Below are 21014 nucleotides of genomic sequence, written 5' to 3'. Positions count from 1 at the left end.
AAGGCAATATTTTATTTACATCACAATTATAAATTTATGCCAGGAGCACTGCAAATTGACTACCTCACGATTGAGTTAAGGTGTTATTTTATGATGTACTTCAAGGCTTAAATTCAGTTTATGTATATTCACAACAGTGATTAGACCCATACCCATAGGCTAGTAAGGGGTCTAACGAGAGAAAGTATATAAGCACTATAACAACTTGTGTGATAGGTATTCTGCTTATTTGCTTGTGTATTAAAAAACAAAGAAACAAAAAGAAGGGAGGTTATTCAAACAACATCCAATCGCATGGCACCGTTATTTTACAGAGAAAGCTGTTATGAGATTGCAACAAGTGTCGCGTGCACCATAGTTGTTCATAACCACTATTACATGATATAAGAAAAAAAATCTACATCAGTGAAAAGTATCAGGGACACAATGGGATTCGAACCTGGGTCTGTGGGCCAACCCAGTAATCTACCACAGAGCCGCGCCGATGCTTGAAACTCCATTACAAACCGGCTTTAGGCAGGCTTGATGTATGGAAAGGAATCGCGTAATCTGAATAATAAAACGTTTTAAAACAGTAAAAGAAGAACCATGTGTCACACATTGCAAATTGCATAACAAAAAAAAAAAAATTGCACAAGATTTCTTGAGAGTGTGTAGAGGGTACCATGCTTCTACGAAGAATGACAAAAGATAGCATAATAAATGCCTTTCTACTACACGAAAATATGATTTATGGCATAGTGGGTACCCTAGGGCATTTGCTGAGGCAATGCCCTGCGTTGCGCGAGAGCAGGGAGTCTCCCTCTACGGAGACGGACTGTAACTGTCCTCACAGGGCATGACAAAGTAAGCCAGCTTAGGGCCATTCAGAAGGCTTGCGACAAAGCCGTGGAGCCACTCCCCATCCTGTCAAGGGAGTGGCCCCCCAGTGTGTGGCCCCTTAGGGGGGTTGATCACCGCCTCCGAATACTAATAAAGTTCTTTGCCTGCCTGCCTGCCTTCCTGCCTGCCTACCCTACGGCAAGTGTGATTGTAGCAGTTACCGAAAGAGTGTTGAAAAAAAAAAAAAAAAACAAAGGCTCAAAAGGCCGCTCTTCCAGCTTTTGCTGCGACTGTGCTGCACAATCTACGCAGGCGTGGTGGTTTTTTCAGTCATGTAAAATAATTATAGCTCCAGAGAACATTTTTTCTTGATGAGATTCGCAAGAAATTGAGATAGTTTTGTAGCTCTGCATATTAACCCCATAATGATTATTCAGGTGTCTCAATGTAAATACAACTAGATGCAACTTCTATGATTAATGTACTCTAAAATGTGAAATGGGGTGCTACTTGTGGCTTCAATATAGATATTTTGCTGCCCCAGAAATCGCTTTAAATCATATGTCCTCATTAACATCACTAGTCATTAGACATTATTGTTGCATTGCTTTGATTGATGCTCTTATCAGGCACAGCCCCTTACTGATGCATAGCTTCTTACAGTTGCCAAGTGATCCATTAGGCCTAGCTAGTTGACTGCTGTTAAAGTTCTTTACTTTTTTTTATTTTGCTAAAGGGAATCTGAGAACACCTTCAGTTTTTGTGTTTGTGTGTGCATGAATATGTGTGTGTGTCTGCATGTGTGTGCGTGTGTAGACTCACACATACATACTGGTGAACCACATTTTTTGTAAAGTATAAAATTTATCTGCTTCATAAATGCTACTTGCTCTAAGATGCAGCTTATACAATAGCTCAGGCTCTTTATGAGTGTGCACTAGACTTACGTCTGGGTCTTCTGGGAATATTGCTACATTGTTTATCGTACATTATATTTGTGTGGGAGCATGGTACTTTCTTGAAATAACTGAAAAAAAGTATGGCAGTGGTGGAACATATTTATAGGGTCATTTCTAATAAAATGTTCGCGTTTTATGAGTATAGACCACTTATAGGTCAAGTTGCCAGAGTTGCAAATATCGATACTGTACACACAATAACGAAAAAATATTTTGCAAAGTGCAAAAGATGACAAACACTCAGCTGTGCTATTTTGATAATTGAGGAGGGGGATTGGGGTGTTGAAAGGTTAACGTCTGTGGATCTGGGGTGTCAACATAAGAAATGGAAAAATAAAAAAAACAACGTATTGGAACGTCACCTATGAGCTATTGGGACCTCTTATATTATGCAGCGTTTGCTGCGGTACCAGAATGGGCAGAAACTATATCAAACGACCATTGAAGGTCGCTCACTTGCTTTTTTTTGTGTGTGCACTGGCATGATGGAAAAAATAGTGAAGGCCATGCATGAATCACTGCTCAAGTGTTGCATGCATGCTTTTGTCTTCACTGACATGAAAGGCACCTCTTCCGAACGTAACAATTGCAAAACATTCTGTGCCTCAGCACCCAGCTGCAACTTTGGTCGTCAATAGCCACTATTACTAGGCACCTAGTGCTTGTTGGGTATGGTGTGCATGTTGTGACTAGGCATGCTGTCAAAGGAAATTGTTCAAAAACAACACAGAAATCGGGCCCAGAAGATATGGCATTCACGAGCTAAACTAAGGTGAAGCCAAGTTTCAGTTCATAATCTGTAGAAAAGGCACGGCACCATCCTGATGAAGGCTGCTAAGCTCGGAAGTTTGCCTGGCAAAGACAAAAACTTGCTCACGTCTTAAAACATTCCCATTTGTGGGGGGATATATCACATGCACAATATCTGCACTCTATGACGACATGACCATTTTCCTGACTTAAAACCACAGAGGCAAGCAGTGGTAATGCACCTTTTAGGGGGCATATGCACCCGTTTTGGAGTGGAGCGGTGCATGATTGGTGGCTTGAGTGAAGGGGTCAAAGCATGTAACCAAGGCCTCTCCATCGACTAGGCAACGAATCCTTATCCATACACCGATCACCTGCATTGCACTGAGCCCTCCCCCTTCCGCCTTGTTTTCTTTCCATGCTCTCTGTTTTCTCTCCCTTCTTAGCACCGCAATGGCTCTCATCCCAGCCGGCACACCTGTTCAGATTAGTGCACCTGCTCTTTCGCTTCTTTGCAAATTTCTGGTAGCTGCATTACAGCCAGTCTTTCATCTTGGGGAACGGCCTTAAATGGTGGTGTTATGAATGGTCTTATCATATACAGTTGATTCTCATTAATTCAAACTAGAAGGGACCTCTGAATTTTGTTTGAGTTATCATGAAGTTTGAATTATCAGAAGTTCTCAGATATATGAATCTGGGCTAGATGACACCACTCATTATGACTATGCAGTGATATTATTGCATTTAAATTTTTTTAAAGTGTTTTTAAAGCCTAACTGCACCTAAAGAACAAAAAGCAGAGGTACAGAGAGGTCCACTGTTGAAGAGAACACCGTAGCGCATGTCGTCTGCTCGACGCCACCACCGACCGGCTGCGACAACTACTTTCGCGTAGAACCAGCAAACACTGTGGGCGGCGCTAGTTTGTCGTCTGCTACAGTTTGTGCTGCGCTCCGGATCGCCGCAAAGCCAGCCATCCCTGTGCTTTGAAAATTGTCCGCAGAATGAATGGCCACGCTAAGCTGTGGAAAAATGAAAGGAAATAATGTTATATAAAATACTACCTCACTGTGTTTTCGGTGGTTAAAAAAAACCTTGTATTCTTTACAGACACATTTTTTTAGCATAGCCATGATAAAGTGCATTTTTCCTTGTGGAGCGTGTATGTTATGTGCACTAGTGCAGATTCGAGCTGCTGCAGTGCGTATAAACTTAACAAATAATTTACAAGTGCCTTTAACTGGTGGCACCAGAAACCTTTCTCAAAGCGGCGATTCTTTATCTAATGAGAAGGCGAACGAAAGACAGCAATGCAGCTGATGTGTCAGGTGACATCTGATTATAGATAATTACCATCATTTTCTTTCAAAGTCGAAGGAAAGCGACCATTTTTAAGATTCTACGACTTCGGCCACGCTTCACGACGATCAGAAGCAGGGCCGCAACTTCAGCAGATGAGGAACTAGCACCACCCACAGCACTTACTGCTTTGAGTGAAACTAGTTGCCGCAGCCGGCCGGCAGTGGCGCCGAGCAGACGACACGCGCTCCTGTGTTCCCTCTAACAGTGGACCCCTCTGTACATATAAGGTCCGCAAGTTTATTGGCCATTTACTGCTGATCAGACCTTTTAAAGAAATCGTGAATTGCCAACTGCTTTTTTGCTATATGTGCCTTCAGCACAAACCTCTCTATACCAGTTGAGAAGCATCATGGTTTATTGTGCGTGTGCCTCATTTCAAGCATTTGTTGACTAGAAGAGCCTTTTTTCTCGACGGCGTTAGGCACTTATTTGTCATTTTCAGATTATATAAGCTCGCAAACTTTTGAATAATAGTGGGAAAGCAGCAGATATTTCCCGATATGGAACTCCAAAAAGTATGAATTCTCCAAATGATGAGTTTGAATCAAGATGCTCTTAAATGCATTGAAAGTATGGAGGGCCAACCGAAAAATTGAATTCCGTTTAAATTAACCGAGAGTATGAATTATCATAGTTTGAATTATCGCAAGTTTACTGTATGTTCTTGGTAATACCTGAGTTATGATGACTACTTTGTCATGAGATAGTGTCAAGTTTTATATTTTTGGGTTTCTACATTTTCAGAAGATGAAGGCAAAGACTGAAGATGTAACACTAGTAGGCAGTTCTGGCCAGGAACCAAGTGATGACACTCCAGTACAATCGCATGCAACTGTTGAGTGTCCTGTAAAGCCCACAGGAATGCCACAGTGGTCCAACTCGAAAAACCAACAGCAAGTTCATTCTGCAAACATTCATCATGACCGCAGTTATGAGATGATATCTGACACCAGCAGCTTTCTTGCCCGTGACCCGAAATATTACTGTGGCCGTGGTTCTAGCAGTGAGCATAATTATCAGCAGGGCTTTGGACCTGGCTTCAATGGAGGTCGTTTTTACAGTCCCAATCAGCAATTCTGCTACTCAGCACCACCATTTAGGCCTAATTATCCTGGAGCTGAAGCCATCAGAAGTAACAGATGGTATGTATTTTACTAACAATTGTGATTGAGTACATGATCTTTTTAAAGTACATGTTCTTTTCTATTAAACTATATTGTCATTAATTTTGCTATCATAAGTTTTATTAATGCAGTTTGTCAAGGTTAAAGTTAGGTTTTGAAATCTTGCATCAAAATCTCCGTGCATGGCATCAAGAATTATAAAATGTATTTTTTATATTTTAGCATTGTTGTCTCCATGAAATTTTCCTGAACTTTGTACATTCGGCGAGCTGCGCACAGTTTCTTGAAACCCTTGAATACCCTTGAAAATTTAGTCTGTTTTCAAGGCCCTTAAAAACCTTGAATTTTGGAGCAGTCCTTGAATAACCTTGAGTTTCTTGAATGATAAATTTGAATTGGTATTCGCAATCATAAAACTGTCTTTGATGCTGAACTTTTGTTATTTGTTTGAGTTATGAAATACAACCAACAAACCGTACCAATTCTTATACCTATTTAGCTGACTATCGTTAGGCAGCTGGCAACATTTGATGATGTGAGTCTCGGAGGCAGCCTCCACCATACACGTCTTGGTAATGACGAAAATGTCAATGCTGGTGCTGGTAAAAGTGGAGTCCGCTGTGAGCGCAGTCGCGCCATTGCTATCGCATGTTCATTGTCTCTGTCCAACTTTAGCGCGGGCTCAGCTTAGTCGTGTGGCGTTGCTGCCAGCACTTTTTGGAATGAGCATGCCTTTTTTGCATTAGTGCAAGTGATGTGTTATGTGTAACAATGCCCGGAAAAAGCGAGTTTCAGACTTTGTGGCTCCACCACAACGACTACAAGCACTCGTTTGCTCCTGACACGACGAATCCGCATCGGGTGAAGTGCAAGCTTTGCGGCAAAACTTTTGATGAGACTGCCATGGGTGAATCTGCTTTAAAAAGTCGCATGAAAAGTGCAAAGTATATTTGTGCAGTCCAAATGGGGCAAGGGAGTTCGCTAAAAAGCTACCCGACGCTTGTGTTGACAAGCAGTCCACTAGAGTGTCTTCATTGCAGTCCCCAAGCCTGAACGATACTTATAAAACGTGCGAGCTTGTCATTGGCACAGAAATTCTTTGGACTTTAAAAGTCGTCAACCTAAGTAGGGGAGTTACTTCGACGCATGTTCTCAGACAGAGAAGTGGCAAAGGTGTTTTTTTGTGGTGAGAAGAAAAGTGCCTATGTGAAATGTCATGGTTTCAGGCCTTTTTTCTTTTGGCCTTGCAGCGAGAGGTAGAGCAGTGTGAATGTTTTGTCGTACTTTTCAATGAGTATATGCACAGTAAGCGAATGGATGTGCACACAAGGTGTTGGGACTCCGCTCCGAAAGGGACGACCAGATATTACACCTCCGTTTTTCTGGGACATTCTACAGCGGATGACATTCAGGAAAAGTTGCTAAGCTCGCTTGAGCCATTGTTCCTGGCAAAGAGCCTTCAAATATCTGTAGATGGTCCCAATGTCAATCTGATGTTCTTTAAAGGGGCCCTGCAACACTTTTGAGCATGGTCAGAAAACACTGCCGATCGGTAGTAGAGACTCCTGACAACACGCAAGCCGCAGAATACCAGAACTTGTCCACGGTTGCGCACTCGATCACAATGAAAAGTTGTGCATTCGCAGAAAAAAAAAAGTGCCCATGGTCATAAGGTGCACGTGACGTATTTTTTTTATTGCCCCTATCATCCCTCCCTGCTTAGCTTGCAGTGCTTTTGTCGGGACGAAGGTAGAGAGAATGCAAATGTAGCATGCAACAAATCTTTGTAACTCTACTCGTACTGGACGGATTCTTAACATTTTTTCGGCGTTGAATTTGTGAGGCAATAATCTCTTCCAGTGAATACATTTCATGGTTACTTGGAAAAGTATTTCAAGAAGGGTCTCCAAGAGCACTTGCAAGAGCATTAAGAAGTTCGATGTGTGGATTTAGGCACTTGTGGACTTCACACAGTGTACAGCGCATATAAAGCAGGAGTTTCAGCTACTGAATGGGGACTTGATTGCCTACTGTTCAGTCCAAGCAGACATTTTGAAGGTGCCCCAGCACGGAGAGAGAATTTTTCATCAGTTACAGGCCAGCACACTTTTCCTCTCAAGTTCGTTTCCCACTATGTTATTGAGAGAGCACTGTTGGTGTGGTCTGACATCAAAGGTGCATTGAGGCTGCTAGAAAAAAGATAAAGTGTGTCTTGTTCAACAACTTATTTGACTTCAGCTGTGATGCTTTGCTGCCAGCAAAGTTGAATTTTGCATTGTGTGTGGCAATGGCTTTGAAGCCCTTTCTGGTAGAGTACCAGACAGACAAACCAATGTTTTTGTTTTTTCTTGCAAGCGATTTATAAATTATTCTCGGGAAGCTGCTGACCAAGTTTCTGAAGTGTCTGATCATTTCTACCAAAGAAATTATTGGGTTACTGAAGGTCCACATTAATAATGCCCAGAATTGCATTCCACTTGAAAATGTCGATGTAGGCTATAGAGTTTATTTTTATTTTTATTTATTTGTTTTTCAATACACGATTGTCATGGTGCAGGAGACGAAAGGCAACTTTGAGTGTCCTGACTAGGCCTCTAGCACCACACCGTACATTTTTTCCACAGATCGACTGTGTTGGCAAAAAAAGAAAAAGAAACGTAAGAACACAATCACATTGCGAATAACTAGGAGGGAGCTTATACAAAATAAAGATTACAAGTCGAGCAAATTATCAAGAATCTTCAAGTAAGCTCAAAGGATGTGTTTCAATTCCGGATAGAAAGTAAATAGTTTTGATCAGTGCCACAAAGAAAGTTCTAGAGGAAAGCCTCTTGAAGTTTGCATTTGTTAGGGGCCTTTTTTCACAAGACCCATGGTAGATGCGTTCAAAGCCCGACAAATGTCTGTCAAGTTTTAGAAAAGTGTTAGATGCCCTCATTGGTGCGGGTAGAATAGCTGAACACTTTGGAGACACTGTGTTGGTAGACTTCATGGAGCTTCTGCACAAGCAGAAAGATATTCTTAGGCGTATAACAAGAGTGCTGATAGACAGGATGAGTTCTACCTTGACCTCTTGAAGTTCTCTTGAAGCTACTCTGAGTTATGGATCATCGTAATGTTTCTGCTTGCCCCCAGTCACGGCCAGGCAACAGTTGAACGAGAATTCAGTGTAAACCTACAAGTGTGTGGAGAATTTCGAGAACCTTTCTTATGTGTCACAGTGGTTTGTGTGTGATGCCCGTACGCCACTAGTCCGTCTTACGAACGAATAGTTGATTGGGGGCCATCCTTGGCGACCAAGTGGCAGGTGTTCGCAGAAGGTAGAACGGCGATGTTTCTGCATGTGGGTTATATTATGGAGTCGTATAATAATAACCATATACGTCGATGATGTACAGATTGCATATATGTCGATGATGTACAGATTGGTTTCAAATCGTGCAACATCTCAATGTGCCAATTTCAGGTTCAACTAGGGTTGAACAAAGTATCTCAGTGGGCAGATGAGAATGGTTTATACTCAACGTGCAAAAGAGCACTTTCGTCTTGTTTTGCCGAAAAAGGGGCCTCCATCCTAACCCCATTGTCCTGCATGGTCAACCTCTGTCAGTGAAGACAGAGCACAAGTTTCTTGGACTAATATTGGACACAAAACTAACCTTCATCCCACATATAAAGTATTCAAAAGACTGGTGCGTAAAAACAATGAATATTTTGAAAGTGTTGTCACGCACTGTGTGGTAGTGACAGGAAATGTCTGATGAATTTATATACAAGCCTCGTACGCACACACCTAGATTACGGTGCTATAATCTATCAGTCTGCGACACTATCAGCCTTAAAGATTCTCGACCCTGTCCACCATCTAGGCATTCACCTCTCTTTGGGTTTTTTTCGAACTAGCCCAGTGGAGAGCCTGTATGTGTATTCGAATGAATGGTCACTTCGCCTACGGAGATGTTACCTGTCTTTTGTGTACTTTCTGAAGGTGAAGGCAGACAAGCAACACCCCTCTCATTTCACAATCTGTGTAAGGGGCCTGGCCAAAGAAACAAGTGGGCCTCTTATCGAACAAAGTTTGATGGCTCCTGCTGGATATCTGCCACCGTGGAAGTGGCAGCTTATAGACTGTGATGTCTCTTTTGGGGAAGTCGGAAAGCAGGCATCACTTGCACACACGCATACATACTTCCTAAAACTATAACATAAATACACATGCCCAGAGTTCTTTACAGATGCCTCCAAGTCCAACACTTCTGTGTCATATGCAGCGGTAGGCCAATCCTTTTCCGAGGCCAGCGTTCTTCAGCCTGATGCAAGCATTTTCACAGGAGAAGCTTACGCAATACTGGCAGTCGTAAAACACATCAGACAGATAAAATTACAAAAGGCGGTAATATACACAGATATCCTAAGCGTGGTCAAAGCCCTGAAAACTCCTAAAAAAACACAAGAACCCCGTGCTGGTGTCACTTTATTTGATTCTGTAGTAGTGAAAATATCGTCTAGAACACTTTTACGGAGTGATTCAATCGTTTCACTGGTACTTTCCTTCAACCCATATACAAACAAGTTATTACGCCTGCTTCTGTTTTCAAGATCATCAAGCTTCGCTTGTATCTGAACAATGCCTGCCTATACTTGATCCACTGTTTTCTCACGTTTTTTACACTTTTACCAGCAAGGCGCTTCAGTTTACTTTCAATTGAATCTAACCTCTGATCTGTACGAGCAATCTAGTCGCCGAGCTTCTTGCTAACTGTTCCCATCACCTCAAGCATTTATTTTTGACCTTTAAGTAGCTCTTGCATAGCAGAATCATTAAGTCCTGGGTGCAAATCATTATGCCCACTCGGAAGTAATACCAACACACATGCAGCTTCAACACATTCTGCCACTCCATCACAAAAGGCTCTGTGGCAAGGCAACATTACCAGGCACCGAAAAATTGCGGTGCATTTGGAATAAGAATGTTTTTATTAACTTGCAGAATGTAAAAGAGCGGATTATTCCGTGGCCGCATGCCGGCGGTGCAACCTTGGCCAATGCCACTGAAAACATTGGGGGCATATCTTGAGGCCTCGCCTGTAACTTTCGATTTGGCTGTATAGTTCAAAGCACCAAAAACCGAAACTTGAGCTAGCCACCAAATTCATGAAAATTCGCCTGTGCAGCGGAATTAAAGGCTGTGCTGATTGGTGTCGGGTGACATTATCAGCGGCAGTAGGCTTTCCGGTGACCATTCATCTGATCATAGCTCCAGGCACAAGACGTGGATCTGCAGAACATACAAGAGCAGATTATTCCATGGCCGCATGCCGGTGTTGCAACTTTTCCCAATTGTGTGCAGGATAACCAATTCTGAGAGCTGGCTAGTTTCCCAGTCTTTACTTCCCTTTGTTCCTTCCTTCCTCCCTTGTCTAGGGGTGCCTGTTGGGGCTTTCCCGCCTAGCGATTCCTGTGTGGCGACACTGAACTTTTTCGTGGGCGCATGGAGCAGTGTCAGTGGCCCTCATTTTCAATATATATTCTTTCCATTTTATACCGTTGCAGTACCTTACACAAATTTATTATGTGAACCACCACTTTTGTTAATCCGGAACGAAAAGAGAGTTTTGATTGATCATACATGCTTTTGCACGTGTGACACTTCAGTCTTTTCAAAAACCTGCATATGGAAATTTTGTCTGGCAAGTCATAGTTATTTCACAGGTAGAGCATCTAAATTACACAGGGAAATAAGAATTGAGGTTGAAGAGCTCTTCTGTGTTGGCTGGTCATTTCCAAACTGAAGTGTTATATGCTTGTTGGCGAAACCAGTTTGTGTCAATACATTTCTTTCATCAGCTAACCAATACATTTTAAATTTATCAAAGCTGGTGTTGCCTTGTTGCCAGCATTGTCATGGCTATCTTGCTGTTTGAACAGTCCACTAGGCAGTACATAGTATAGCGAAGCATTAAGACATCATCGTAAAAGAAAGGTAAAAATACAACAGCTAGCACCCGTAGGGCTGCAATATGTGATCGCGTTAGTTTTCACTCCAGAGAAAAGATGGGTTAATTTTGTGGCTTGTCCACAGAAGATACTGTACATTTGAATATCCTCTGTCACTGACACTTGAGATATCATTCCGTAAGCATGTACCTATAGGCTTGCGTTAGTAGTATGCAATAAAGTTGGGCTGCCTTCGCATGGCGTAATGATTCCATGCTCGTCAGCGCGTTTTAAACAGCTTTTCAGGGTGCTCATGCAGCCATGCACGCTGTATCCAGATTGCTGAGATTTTTGAGCGACGTAGTTTTGCTACCCTCACTTTGCCTCAGAAATGATGTGTATGCTACTAGACACAGTCGCGCATATGAGTAGTGACGTTTTTTGTGACTTTGCTTGGCTCGTGTATCGATAGTAACGACACCGGAACAAGCCATTCATGGCACAGGCGCTGGCAACCTTGGGTGCAGGCACACACAGTACGCTGTAAATACAAAGGTGTAAAATGCTGAATCATCTCAGTGTAGCAGTGTTTTTCAGAAATATTTGAAAAGCCTAAAATGGAGGCTGTTGTGGGTAGTTACGAAAATTCCTGCAAAAGCAGAATGATGACAGCTTTCAGAAATAGCGAGAAAAGCTGGCAGCATCGCTATCCATATTTAGCGTTCCTGAAGGAAAGATGCATCTGTGTTTAGAGCCTTTTAGATAAAAAAATACTGCTTGTAAAATAACATTCCTTTGGTATTAGCTGCTGCAGCTACAAACACTTTGAAGGGTGAGCTCTGTGTCGTGCTGTAAAAAATTGGTTGTGAAAAATTGGTTTCGTCTCTTTAAAGTAGATCCGAGAAATCTTTTGACGACACCTACTGACCAACAAAGCTAAGTTGCATATATCATTGTACATTCCAAAAATGCCTATTGCATTCCAAAAATGCCTATTGCGTTCCAAAAACGAGTGCTGCGCCAGATATACCTTAGATGCACAATAGTATCGCATTCTATTTGATTGTTGGGTTAAATCATAAAAGTATTGCTACTTATAGAATTCAGCTTTTTTTCTCTCAATTTAACACATACTTTTTCCTTTGTGCAATGATAGTCTCAGATTTTTTTATGGGTCAAGGTACTTGCAGTGGGATTCTTTCCGATATTTGTTTAGTAAAAAAATTTTTTGTTGTCTCAGTTTTTATGCTCGATTTATACTATATTAGGTACTAACTTGCTCAGTATGTAATTCTTATTATTTCTTATGTGCAATTCATGTAATTAAATTTCTTACTGTGGCTAAGAGAATCATTCACGGTACTTTTAGTTCCTCTGTAACAATCTTTTTTTTTTCCTGTTAATGTCATTCATTTCATGGCTCATGGGATATTTTATATTACTTTAATACATACTTCACTGTTGTAATCATAGCTCTCGGAATGCAAAAGCAAGGAATTTTGAATATCTCAGAGTAGGCCTGAAATGTGTCCATTTTTGTGAATTCAGTCAATGCAAGATGTGAATACTAAATGCACATTTATTTACTCTGAAGTTTAATCTGATCTAAATTGCATGTGCAGATTCTTACTTGCACATCAGCAGTGGGTTACAGCTTTGTACCATGGTTCTGCTGCTCTGAACTGCTCTTTTTCTTTCTACAAAGGCAGCTCTTGAATACCTTTAAGCACTCCCATCAATGACAGTATGAATTTTATTGCAGGTTCAGGCCTACTTTCTATCAACGAGAGCAAGTGGTGCCTCATAATGCTTGCAGACAGCCAGTGTTGATGGGTCTCCCTAAACTGCGGATGGTTTCAGCTCGAAGCACACAGACGGAAACACTTAAAGTAAGTTATACTGCAGTAGCTGTTGTGAAGCAGCTCAGTGATGAGAACAATTTCTTGAAGGCTCAGCTGAAGACTATAGAAGGAGTCAAGGTTTGTGTCTGATTATGTCAGTAGACTTGCTGTTAACAGAAATCTCTTCAATGGAACTGCTGTCTAAATGGAACAAATGCCTCCGACAAGATTGATTTTGTGCTTGTATTCTGCACCCCTTCTCATCTCTCAGTAAATAAAAGGCGAATTAAATGTAACATATTGTTCTGGCCCCTTCAGGCTCCTTTTTATGTGAGTATACTGAATTGCTGCAGCAACAGTTAGGTGCGTCAAATTGAGTTTTCCTTCTTTACACCTATTCGCATGGATAGCCAGCTATAGATGACTTGAAGCTTGCGTTTCTTGCTTTCCAAGTCCTTCTGGACCGCTGATGTTATTCAGTAGGTCAAACACCATTCTAGTTCTTTTGCTTCTCTCTCAGCATGTCGTGGAAGCTGGGGAAATCAGTCATTGAGATTCCAATGAAGTTTTGGAGGAAGTCTTGGACATCGAAAAAAAAAAACACCTATGGGGAAACAGAAAAGTACTTTTAGAACAAGCTACTATTGTCTTCAGGGTATTGTACATGTGATGTGTCATGTAAGCCATTGTTAGGCATAGATACAGATGGCGTACTGAGACGGGATTCATAGGCTTGTGCAAGTATTCTAACGAATATTACAGTATTCAAATTGCTTCAATTTGAATTTAAATTACTTAAAACTTTGAAGTATTTGCAATAAATGAATAAATGTAAATTACCATGCATCAATGATAGGCTGAACAAACACAAGAATAACGTGGCCAAGGCACAGCCTGAGGGTTTTCTTGCAATTCACTGCAAAGAATGCGGGTGCCAACCCCTTTTTAATCGCACCAGCATAATCGGAAGAAGCACTAACCAAATGACAAGGCTCATTATGGAAGCGAAATTCATTGCTAAGTTTGGGGATGCCTGTATAAGCAAGCCATCGGTATCATTATTATTGAAAGTATTGCATTATTTAGATATCGCATGAGTTGCAGTAGATCACAATTTTCTGGTTCTAGCACGTGGTTGTGACGCGTCATGTTTGGGTACAAGTACGTATTGCTGTATCTCGGATTAAACTGCATTGTTGAAAGTTAGCGCCCTGTATGTGTTCTATGTCTTCTTCTCTGTCCCGTCCTGGATGTGCTATACCTCGAAAAACATGAATAACCAACAAGCCCGCCGTGCAACCTTAGCCTGTTTTAACTTCTTTTTTTTTTTTGCTTTGTGTGCGCTGTATTTTTTCTGCGACCGTATTGGAAGTGTTCGTTGTGAAAGTAGAAGGCTTTGAAAAATGTTTGCTGTATGTCAACTCAATTTCAAAGGGTAGCATAGGAAAATCGTAAGTGCACGGAAATATGGTCGTTATAATGGATAGATCGTTATATCTGGGATCATTATAAGCGTTTTGGGCTGTATCAGCTTTTCTGTTCTCGGGATCCTTTTCACCCCATCGTTTTGCGACTAGACTGATTTTTCACCCCGCAGGGGCGCCTGCGCAATTAGGCGTTTGATGTGTAGCGACACCACTAACCCGAGCTAACGGGGAGTTTCTACTCCCTCCCACGCCTAGCTGTGCGCGACTTTGCCGTGTCCAGGGAAAAGGGATCCTGGGGGTTGAGCCGGCGCTGGGTGATTGGACCGTTAAGGCCCCCCGGCAGAGGCAACACACCCCTTTGGCACCGGCTTCACGTAGACGGCACCCCTGGGCCGACTCACCCAGGGGAAATCGGCAGCCGCCTTTTCCTATCTCTCTCTCCCTACATCTTCGTCTTTATCTCTTACAATTTATCTGTCCGGTCTTCTACTCTCTTCCGTTTACTTCCAAACTTCCTGGCGGCTAGGTTTAACCCTGTGCAAATAGCCTACCTTGGTCTAGGCGCATTGGGTTATAGTGGCGTTGTACGGCTGGCGTCTGCAGGTTTCAGCATCCGCAAACTTGTAGCGTCCCCTCGTTGGGCTCCGTGGTGGGTGGCCGCCAACGCTGCTGAACAAAAATAAGACAGGCATGCATAGAGCATTCCCCTTACTGCCTGATCGTACCGGCTTAAAGCGGGTACGCACCGATGATATAAATTTTTTCAACCAGCCAAAAGAAACATATTCTCACTTTCATGTTATCCACTGTGAAAAAACTGAAAAGCAAGCCAGGACCGTCTCTCTTTTCGTAGTTACTAGATGTCTTACCGAAACTCTTGGCATAGGATACAAGGTAACCAAAATGGCTAGCGGAGACCTTCTCCTCGAAATCCGTGACAAAGAACAATTTGAAAAGCTAGACCGTCTTTCAGATTTCGGTGGCATACCAATAACCATAACACCACATAGATCAATGAACACAACTCGCGGAGTGGTATCTGACATGGACTTACTTGACTTGACTGAGACTGAACTTTTGGAGGGGTGGAAGCGCCAAAATGTCACTAATGTACAGAGAATCATCATCAGAAGAGATAATAATGAAACACCAACAAAACACTTAATACTCACGTTTGCATCCAGTAAACTACCGGAATCTATTCAAACAGGGTACACGAAGACATCTATCAGGCCGTACATACCAAACCCTCGTCGTTGCTTCCAATGCCAGAGGTATGGCCATGGCTCTAAAACCTGTCGTGGTCGCCAAACTTGTGCACAATGTGGAGTCCTAGGCCACGTGTCTGAGAACTGCAAACAACCGCCACACTGTGTAAACTGCGAAGGAAACCATGCCGCATATTCACGCTCCTGCACATACTGGAAAAAAGAAAAAGAAATAATTACGTTGAAGGTGAAGAAGAACATTTCATTTAAGGAAGCACGGCGAAGAGTAGCACCATTCTATGGACCTACATACGCTGATGCGGCGCGTCAGGGGGCACCGCCGCACCAGCTCTCGCCACTCCTTCGGCCCGCGCATACCGAGCCGGTAGTTGTGGCACCTGCCCCCAAGGCGGCTGTAGCCCAGGCTACGCCGCTTACTTCCAAACAGAGACCGGAGACTCCAGAGTCCTCAGGTCTGAAGGCCTCACCAGGCGAGGCCCGATCTAACAGCCCGCACGTGTGGGCATCCAGTGCCTCCGAGGAGGCAATGGATACGTCGGTACCCTTGGTGCCGAAAGAGCAGCGTGGCTCCTTGGAGCGCGCCAAGAAAACAAAAAAGCAGATAACTGGGCCTGGTGACGGCCCTGTTAAGTGAACTCAAACTCCCCGTCTAAACAGCCACTCGTTTTCGTACACACAGCACTATTTTACATTCACCATGAACACTCAAATTATACAATGGAACGTCAGGGGCCTTCTCGGAAACCTTGACGACATTCAAGAACTCTTACACGAACACTCACCAAAAGTGCTGTGTGTACAAGAAACACACCTTAATTCAAAACACACAAATTTTCGTCGTAAATACGTTATTTTCCGAAAGGACCGTGTTGATGCCATGACATCATCCGGAGATGTTGCCATCATAGTGAATCAAGGAATTGCATGCACACACTTACAACTACAAACATTTCTTGAGGCAGTGGCTGTTCGAGCGGTTCTTTTTGATAAACTGATCACAATCTGCACTACATTCCTCCTAGCTATCAGCTGCAAAAACGTGATTTACACTCTTTAATTGATGAACTTCCGGAACCTTACGTTCTCCTTGGAGACTTTAATGGGCATAGTAGGCTATGGGGTGACTCTCGGTATGACGCGCGAGGTCGACTGATTGAACAGTTCCTTCTCTCGTCGAGCGCGTGTCTCCTAAATCGAAAAGAACCAACCTATTATAATCTCGCCAATAACACCTACTCCTCCATAGACCTAAGCATAGTATCTCCATCTCTTGTGCCTCTACTCCAGTGGAAAGTCGTCAGTAATCTGTACAGAAGTGACCACTTCCCCGTAGTTTTGAGCACAACTACAGTAACTGAGTGTCCACCACGTGTTCCCAAGTGGCTCATAAACAGAGCCGACTGGGAACAGTTTCAGACCATCGCTCGTCTAGGTTGGAATGACATATGTACTTTGAACATTGATGTTGCTGTCAACTACTTCACAGTGTTTTAGGGGCGAAGCTCCTTAGGGCGTGGGCTGTGCGTCCCCTGTAGCCTGTATGTAGCCACCTCTAGTTTAGTTCTTGCAGTGTTCACTAGATGGCGGTACCGTCCCCTGTATGTAGCCACATCTAGTTTAGTTCTTGCAGTGTTCACTAGATGGCGGTACCGTCTCCTGTATGTAGCCACCTCTCGTTTAGTTCTTGTAGTGTTTACTAGATGGTGGTACTTGTAGCTGATGATGAAAAGATGCAAGATGTTATAAACTAGAAAGCGGTACTTGTAGTTGATGAAAGACGCGAGATCTTATAAAATAGGAATGATGTCACTTCACAGACCATAAAGCCGTCATAATGAAGGGACATCGCAAGCCATCCATCGTCTAAGAACAAATAAAAGTTGATTTGTGTATATACACACACAGCGTTTCTCACGTCTTTACATGATGATCGACTGGGTGAATTACACGGAAGATTCACAGTTTACCGATGAATCCCTCCGGAGCTTCGCCCATTCATCATCATTCACCCCGTGAATATGCCGTAATTTTTTTGATTGATGCTGCAACAAAATGCATCCCACAAACAAATGGACACCCTGGTAAGCGGCGTGTGCCATGGTGGAACTCTGAATGCCAAAACGCGTGCAAACAGCAAAACAGAGCTTGGAGGCTGCTTCGGAACTCACCGACAGCCGAAAATCTCGACACCTTCAAGAAAATAAAGTCTCAAGGCAGGAGAACGCGTCGGCAGGCCAGAAGAGAAAGCTGGTAGAAGTTTTTGTCAGGGATCAATTCATACACACAGGAGGCTAAAGTCTGGAACATGGTCGGTAGGATAGCAGGAAAACAAGTACACACACTTCCACTCGTAAACACTCAGGGTGACACCTTGGAAGATCAGGCAAACTTCCTCGGTGCACACTTTGAATGGGTATCCAGCTCGTCCCACTATACTGACACTTTCCAAAAATACAGAACAAGAATAGAAAAGCAGAAACTCGAACACAAATGCACTAGATACAAGGCATATAACCAAGCTTTCAGTCTAGCTGAGCACCGAACATCTCTAACCTCCTGCAGTACTTCTGCCCCAGGTTCTGACAGTGTGGTGTATGAAATGTTATAAAACCTACCAGCAGAAACACGAAAAACCTTACTTTGTTTGTACAATGCTATCTGGTTTTCAGGCACTATCCCTATCTCCTGGAAAGAGGCTATTATTATTTCATTTTGAAAGAGGGCAAGGACCCTTCTTTAGCTTCAAGTTATAGGCCTATTGCACTTCCAAGCTGCTTGTGCAAAGTCTTCGAAAAAATGATAAACTGCCGACTCGTACATATCCTTGAAACAAACAATTTGCTCGACCCATTTCAGTGCGGGTTTCGAGAAAGTAGATCCACCACAGACCACCTTGTTCGTATCGAGGCACAAATCAGAGACACCAGGAAACAGGCGTGCCACAAGGTGGTGTACTTAGTTGCACACTTTTTATTATCAAAATGAATTCCTTGCACTTGTCCATCCCCTGCAATATGTTCTATTGTACATACGTCGATGACGTTCAGCTTGGCTTCAAGTCATGCAACTTGGCAATGTGTGAGCGGCATGTTCAGCTGGGTTTAAACAAGGTCTCCAAATGGGCAGATGAAAACGGATTTCGACTTAACCCACAAAAAGCACCTGTCTTGTTCTCTCGAAAGAGAGGCATGCACTCGGAACCTGACATTCGACTGAACGGGCAACGTCTGTCTAAGCCGAGCATAAATTTTTAGGCTTAATCTTGGACAACAAGTTGACCTTCGTACCGCAGATCAAGTATTTAAAAACAAAATATTTAAAAGCCATGAATGTTATAAAAGTGTTATCACGTACTACTTGGGGTAGTGATAGGCAATGCCTCATGAATCTGTATCGAAGCCTCATTTGCACCCGCTTAGATTATGGGGCCGTTGTTTATCAGTCTACAACTCGAAGTGCTTTGAAGATGCTGGACCCCGTGCACCATTTGGGCATCCGCCTTTCTACGGGTGCTTTTCGCACCAGCCTTGTAGAAAGCCTTTACGTTGAATCAAATTAATGGTCGCTTCATCTACAGAGAACTTAGATGTCCTTTGTATATTTTCTTAAGGTGAAAGCAGACAAGAAGCACCCCTCATACTCTACAATTAATGATTTGTCGAGCTCAACTCTGTTTCAAAACAGGCCTTCGATGAGGCAGCCCTTCTCAGTTCGCCTGAAGTGTCTAGCTGAAGAAACTGAAGTGTCACTTGAACACAGTTTAATGGCTCCTGTAGCATACCTTCCACCGTGGCAGTGGCAGACTATAGATTGCGATGTGTCTTTCCTAGAAATTACTAAACATGCGCCTATTGCCCGCATTCGAACATACTTCCTGGAACTTCATCACAAATACACACGTCCTGAGTTCTTTACAGATGCCTCTAAGTCAAACTCCTCTGTGTCCTACGCTGCTGTCGGCCCATACTTTTCGGATGCTAGCCCTCTACATCCAGGCACAAGTATCTTCACAGCGGAAGCTTACGCGATACTTGTGGCAGCTAAACACATCAAACAATTACAAATACCAAAAGCTGTAATTTACACCGACTCCCTCAGTGTGGTAACGGCTCTGCACAGTCTTAAAAAACAAAAAAAACCCGGTCCTTGTCTCACTTTACTCCACTTTGTGCACACTCTACACACTCAAACAACATGTAGTAATGTGCTGGGTGCCAGGGCACCGTGAGATCGAAGGCAACGTGAGGGCGGATCAGCTCGCTGCATCCGTCCACAAAAGCACTGCCTCTACACCCATATTAATCCCGGCCCTTGATCTTAAACCCTCTTTCAAACGAAATCTCAGGGACTACTGGCAGAGCAAGTGGGATACACACACACAAAACAAACTACACATTATTAAGCCACACCTTGGTCATTGGCTGCCAGTATCAAAATCACGTCTAACAGAGGTAACACTAACAAGACTCAGGATAGGACACACATACACGACACACACACACATCTTTTGTCCGGTGGTGACACACCATTGTGTGATAAATATGGTGAGGCATTAACAGTTCTTCACGTTTTAATTCAATGTAAACAGTTAGACACTCTAAGAAGACAACACTTTCCATTACCCTACCGACAACATATACCTTTACACCCTGCAATGTTCGTCGGTAGGGAACCGCTTTTTAGTTATGAATCATTGCTAGCGTTTTTAAAAGAAATTCATAGTTTTCATATCATATACCCGGGCATTCCGTAGCACGACCTCTCCTGAGAGGTTTTCGCTGCGGTGGCTACACAAGAAAGCACTTGCCTCACGGCCCTTGGACGCAAGGGTATGAACGAGTGAGGTACTTGTGCTAATGCCATACATGTCCACCATCGTTTTTCATTATCACCAATTTTTGTCACCTATTCACACCACACACACCTTTCACGGCATAGTCATGATTTTATTTCTTGTATGTTTTTACCCGCCTTACTGCGAGGAATTTTATGGCCCTTATACAGCCGCTAATCACAATCATTGTCCACATTCCTTGTCCCATGAACTGGCTCTCTTTGGCCATCAAATGGCCCTTGCGCCAAAAAACACCATATATCATCATCATTAGACTGATTTTTCAAGGCTCCAAGGTTATCAGGTATGAATTTGTGATTGTGGCTCATTCCAGGCCAAAAGTACCAGCCATTTCAGAAAGAAAAAATGTTTGTAGCTTCTTAAAGTTCATAGAATGTTGTTGGAGTGTTGTTTGTCTGAAAATTCATTCATAGAGTGTCATTTCTCATTGCAATACTAAACTTCATTTACATAATGAACAAAGGTGTTTGTGTGAAGTATTTGAAGCTCAACAATATTCTGGCAACTTTACTGCCGTATAAGCTTCAGTGTTAAATGTTTCCATTTTAGCTATTAGAGTGTGGCTTTATATAATAATATCTGAGTAATGAATATGTACTCTGTGGAAGGCATATTTTGCATCAGAATCATTTTTAGACGAGTGAAGTTTTTAAACTTATGAAAAAAAAAAATCTCAAGTTTTGCCCACATTAGGATGTAATTTAC

At 42.7% G+C, this 21014-nt stretch overlaps 1 protein-coding gene across 5 annotated transcripts in view; it reads left to right on the top strand.

Annotated features, from left to right (window-relative positions):
- The window catches only part of LOC119187516 (serine/threonine-protein kinase 31), a 280654-nt gene that overhangs the window by 78226 nt on the left and 181414 nt on the right, over positions 1–21014 (top strand). For all 5 annotated transcript variants that reach the window (XM_075878712.1, XM_075878711.1, XM_037435655.2 and 2 more), the window contains 2 exons: positions 4641–5038; positions 12720–12846. In XM_075878712.1, coding sequence (XP_075734827.1) covers positions 4641–5038; positions 12720–12846 — 525 coding nt within the window. The remainder of the gene's footprint in view (positions 1–4640; positions 5039–12719; positions 12847–21014) is intronic.

The sequence above is a fragment of the Rhipicephalus microplus genome, chromosome X (genome assembly GCF_043290135.1).
Source record: "Rhipicephalus microplus isolate Deutch F79 chromosome X, USDA_Rmic, whole genome shotgun sequence".
In the NCBI taxonomy this organism is placed as follows: Eukaryota; Metazoa; Arthropoda; class Arachnida; order Ixodida; family Ixodidae; genus Rhipicephalus; species Rhipicephalus microplus.
Note: the sequence above shows the minus strand (reverse complement) of the source record. Positions and strands in the feature narration are given on the sequence as shown.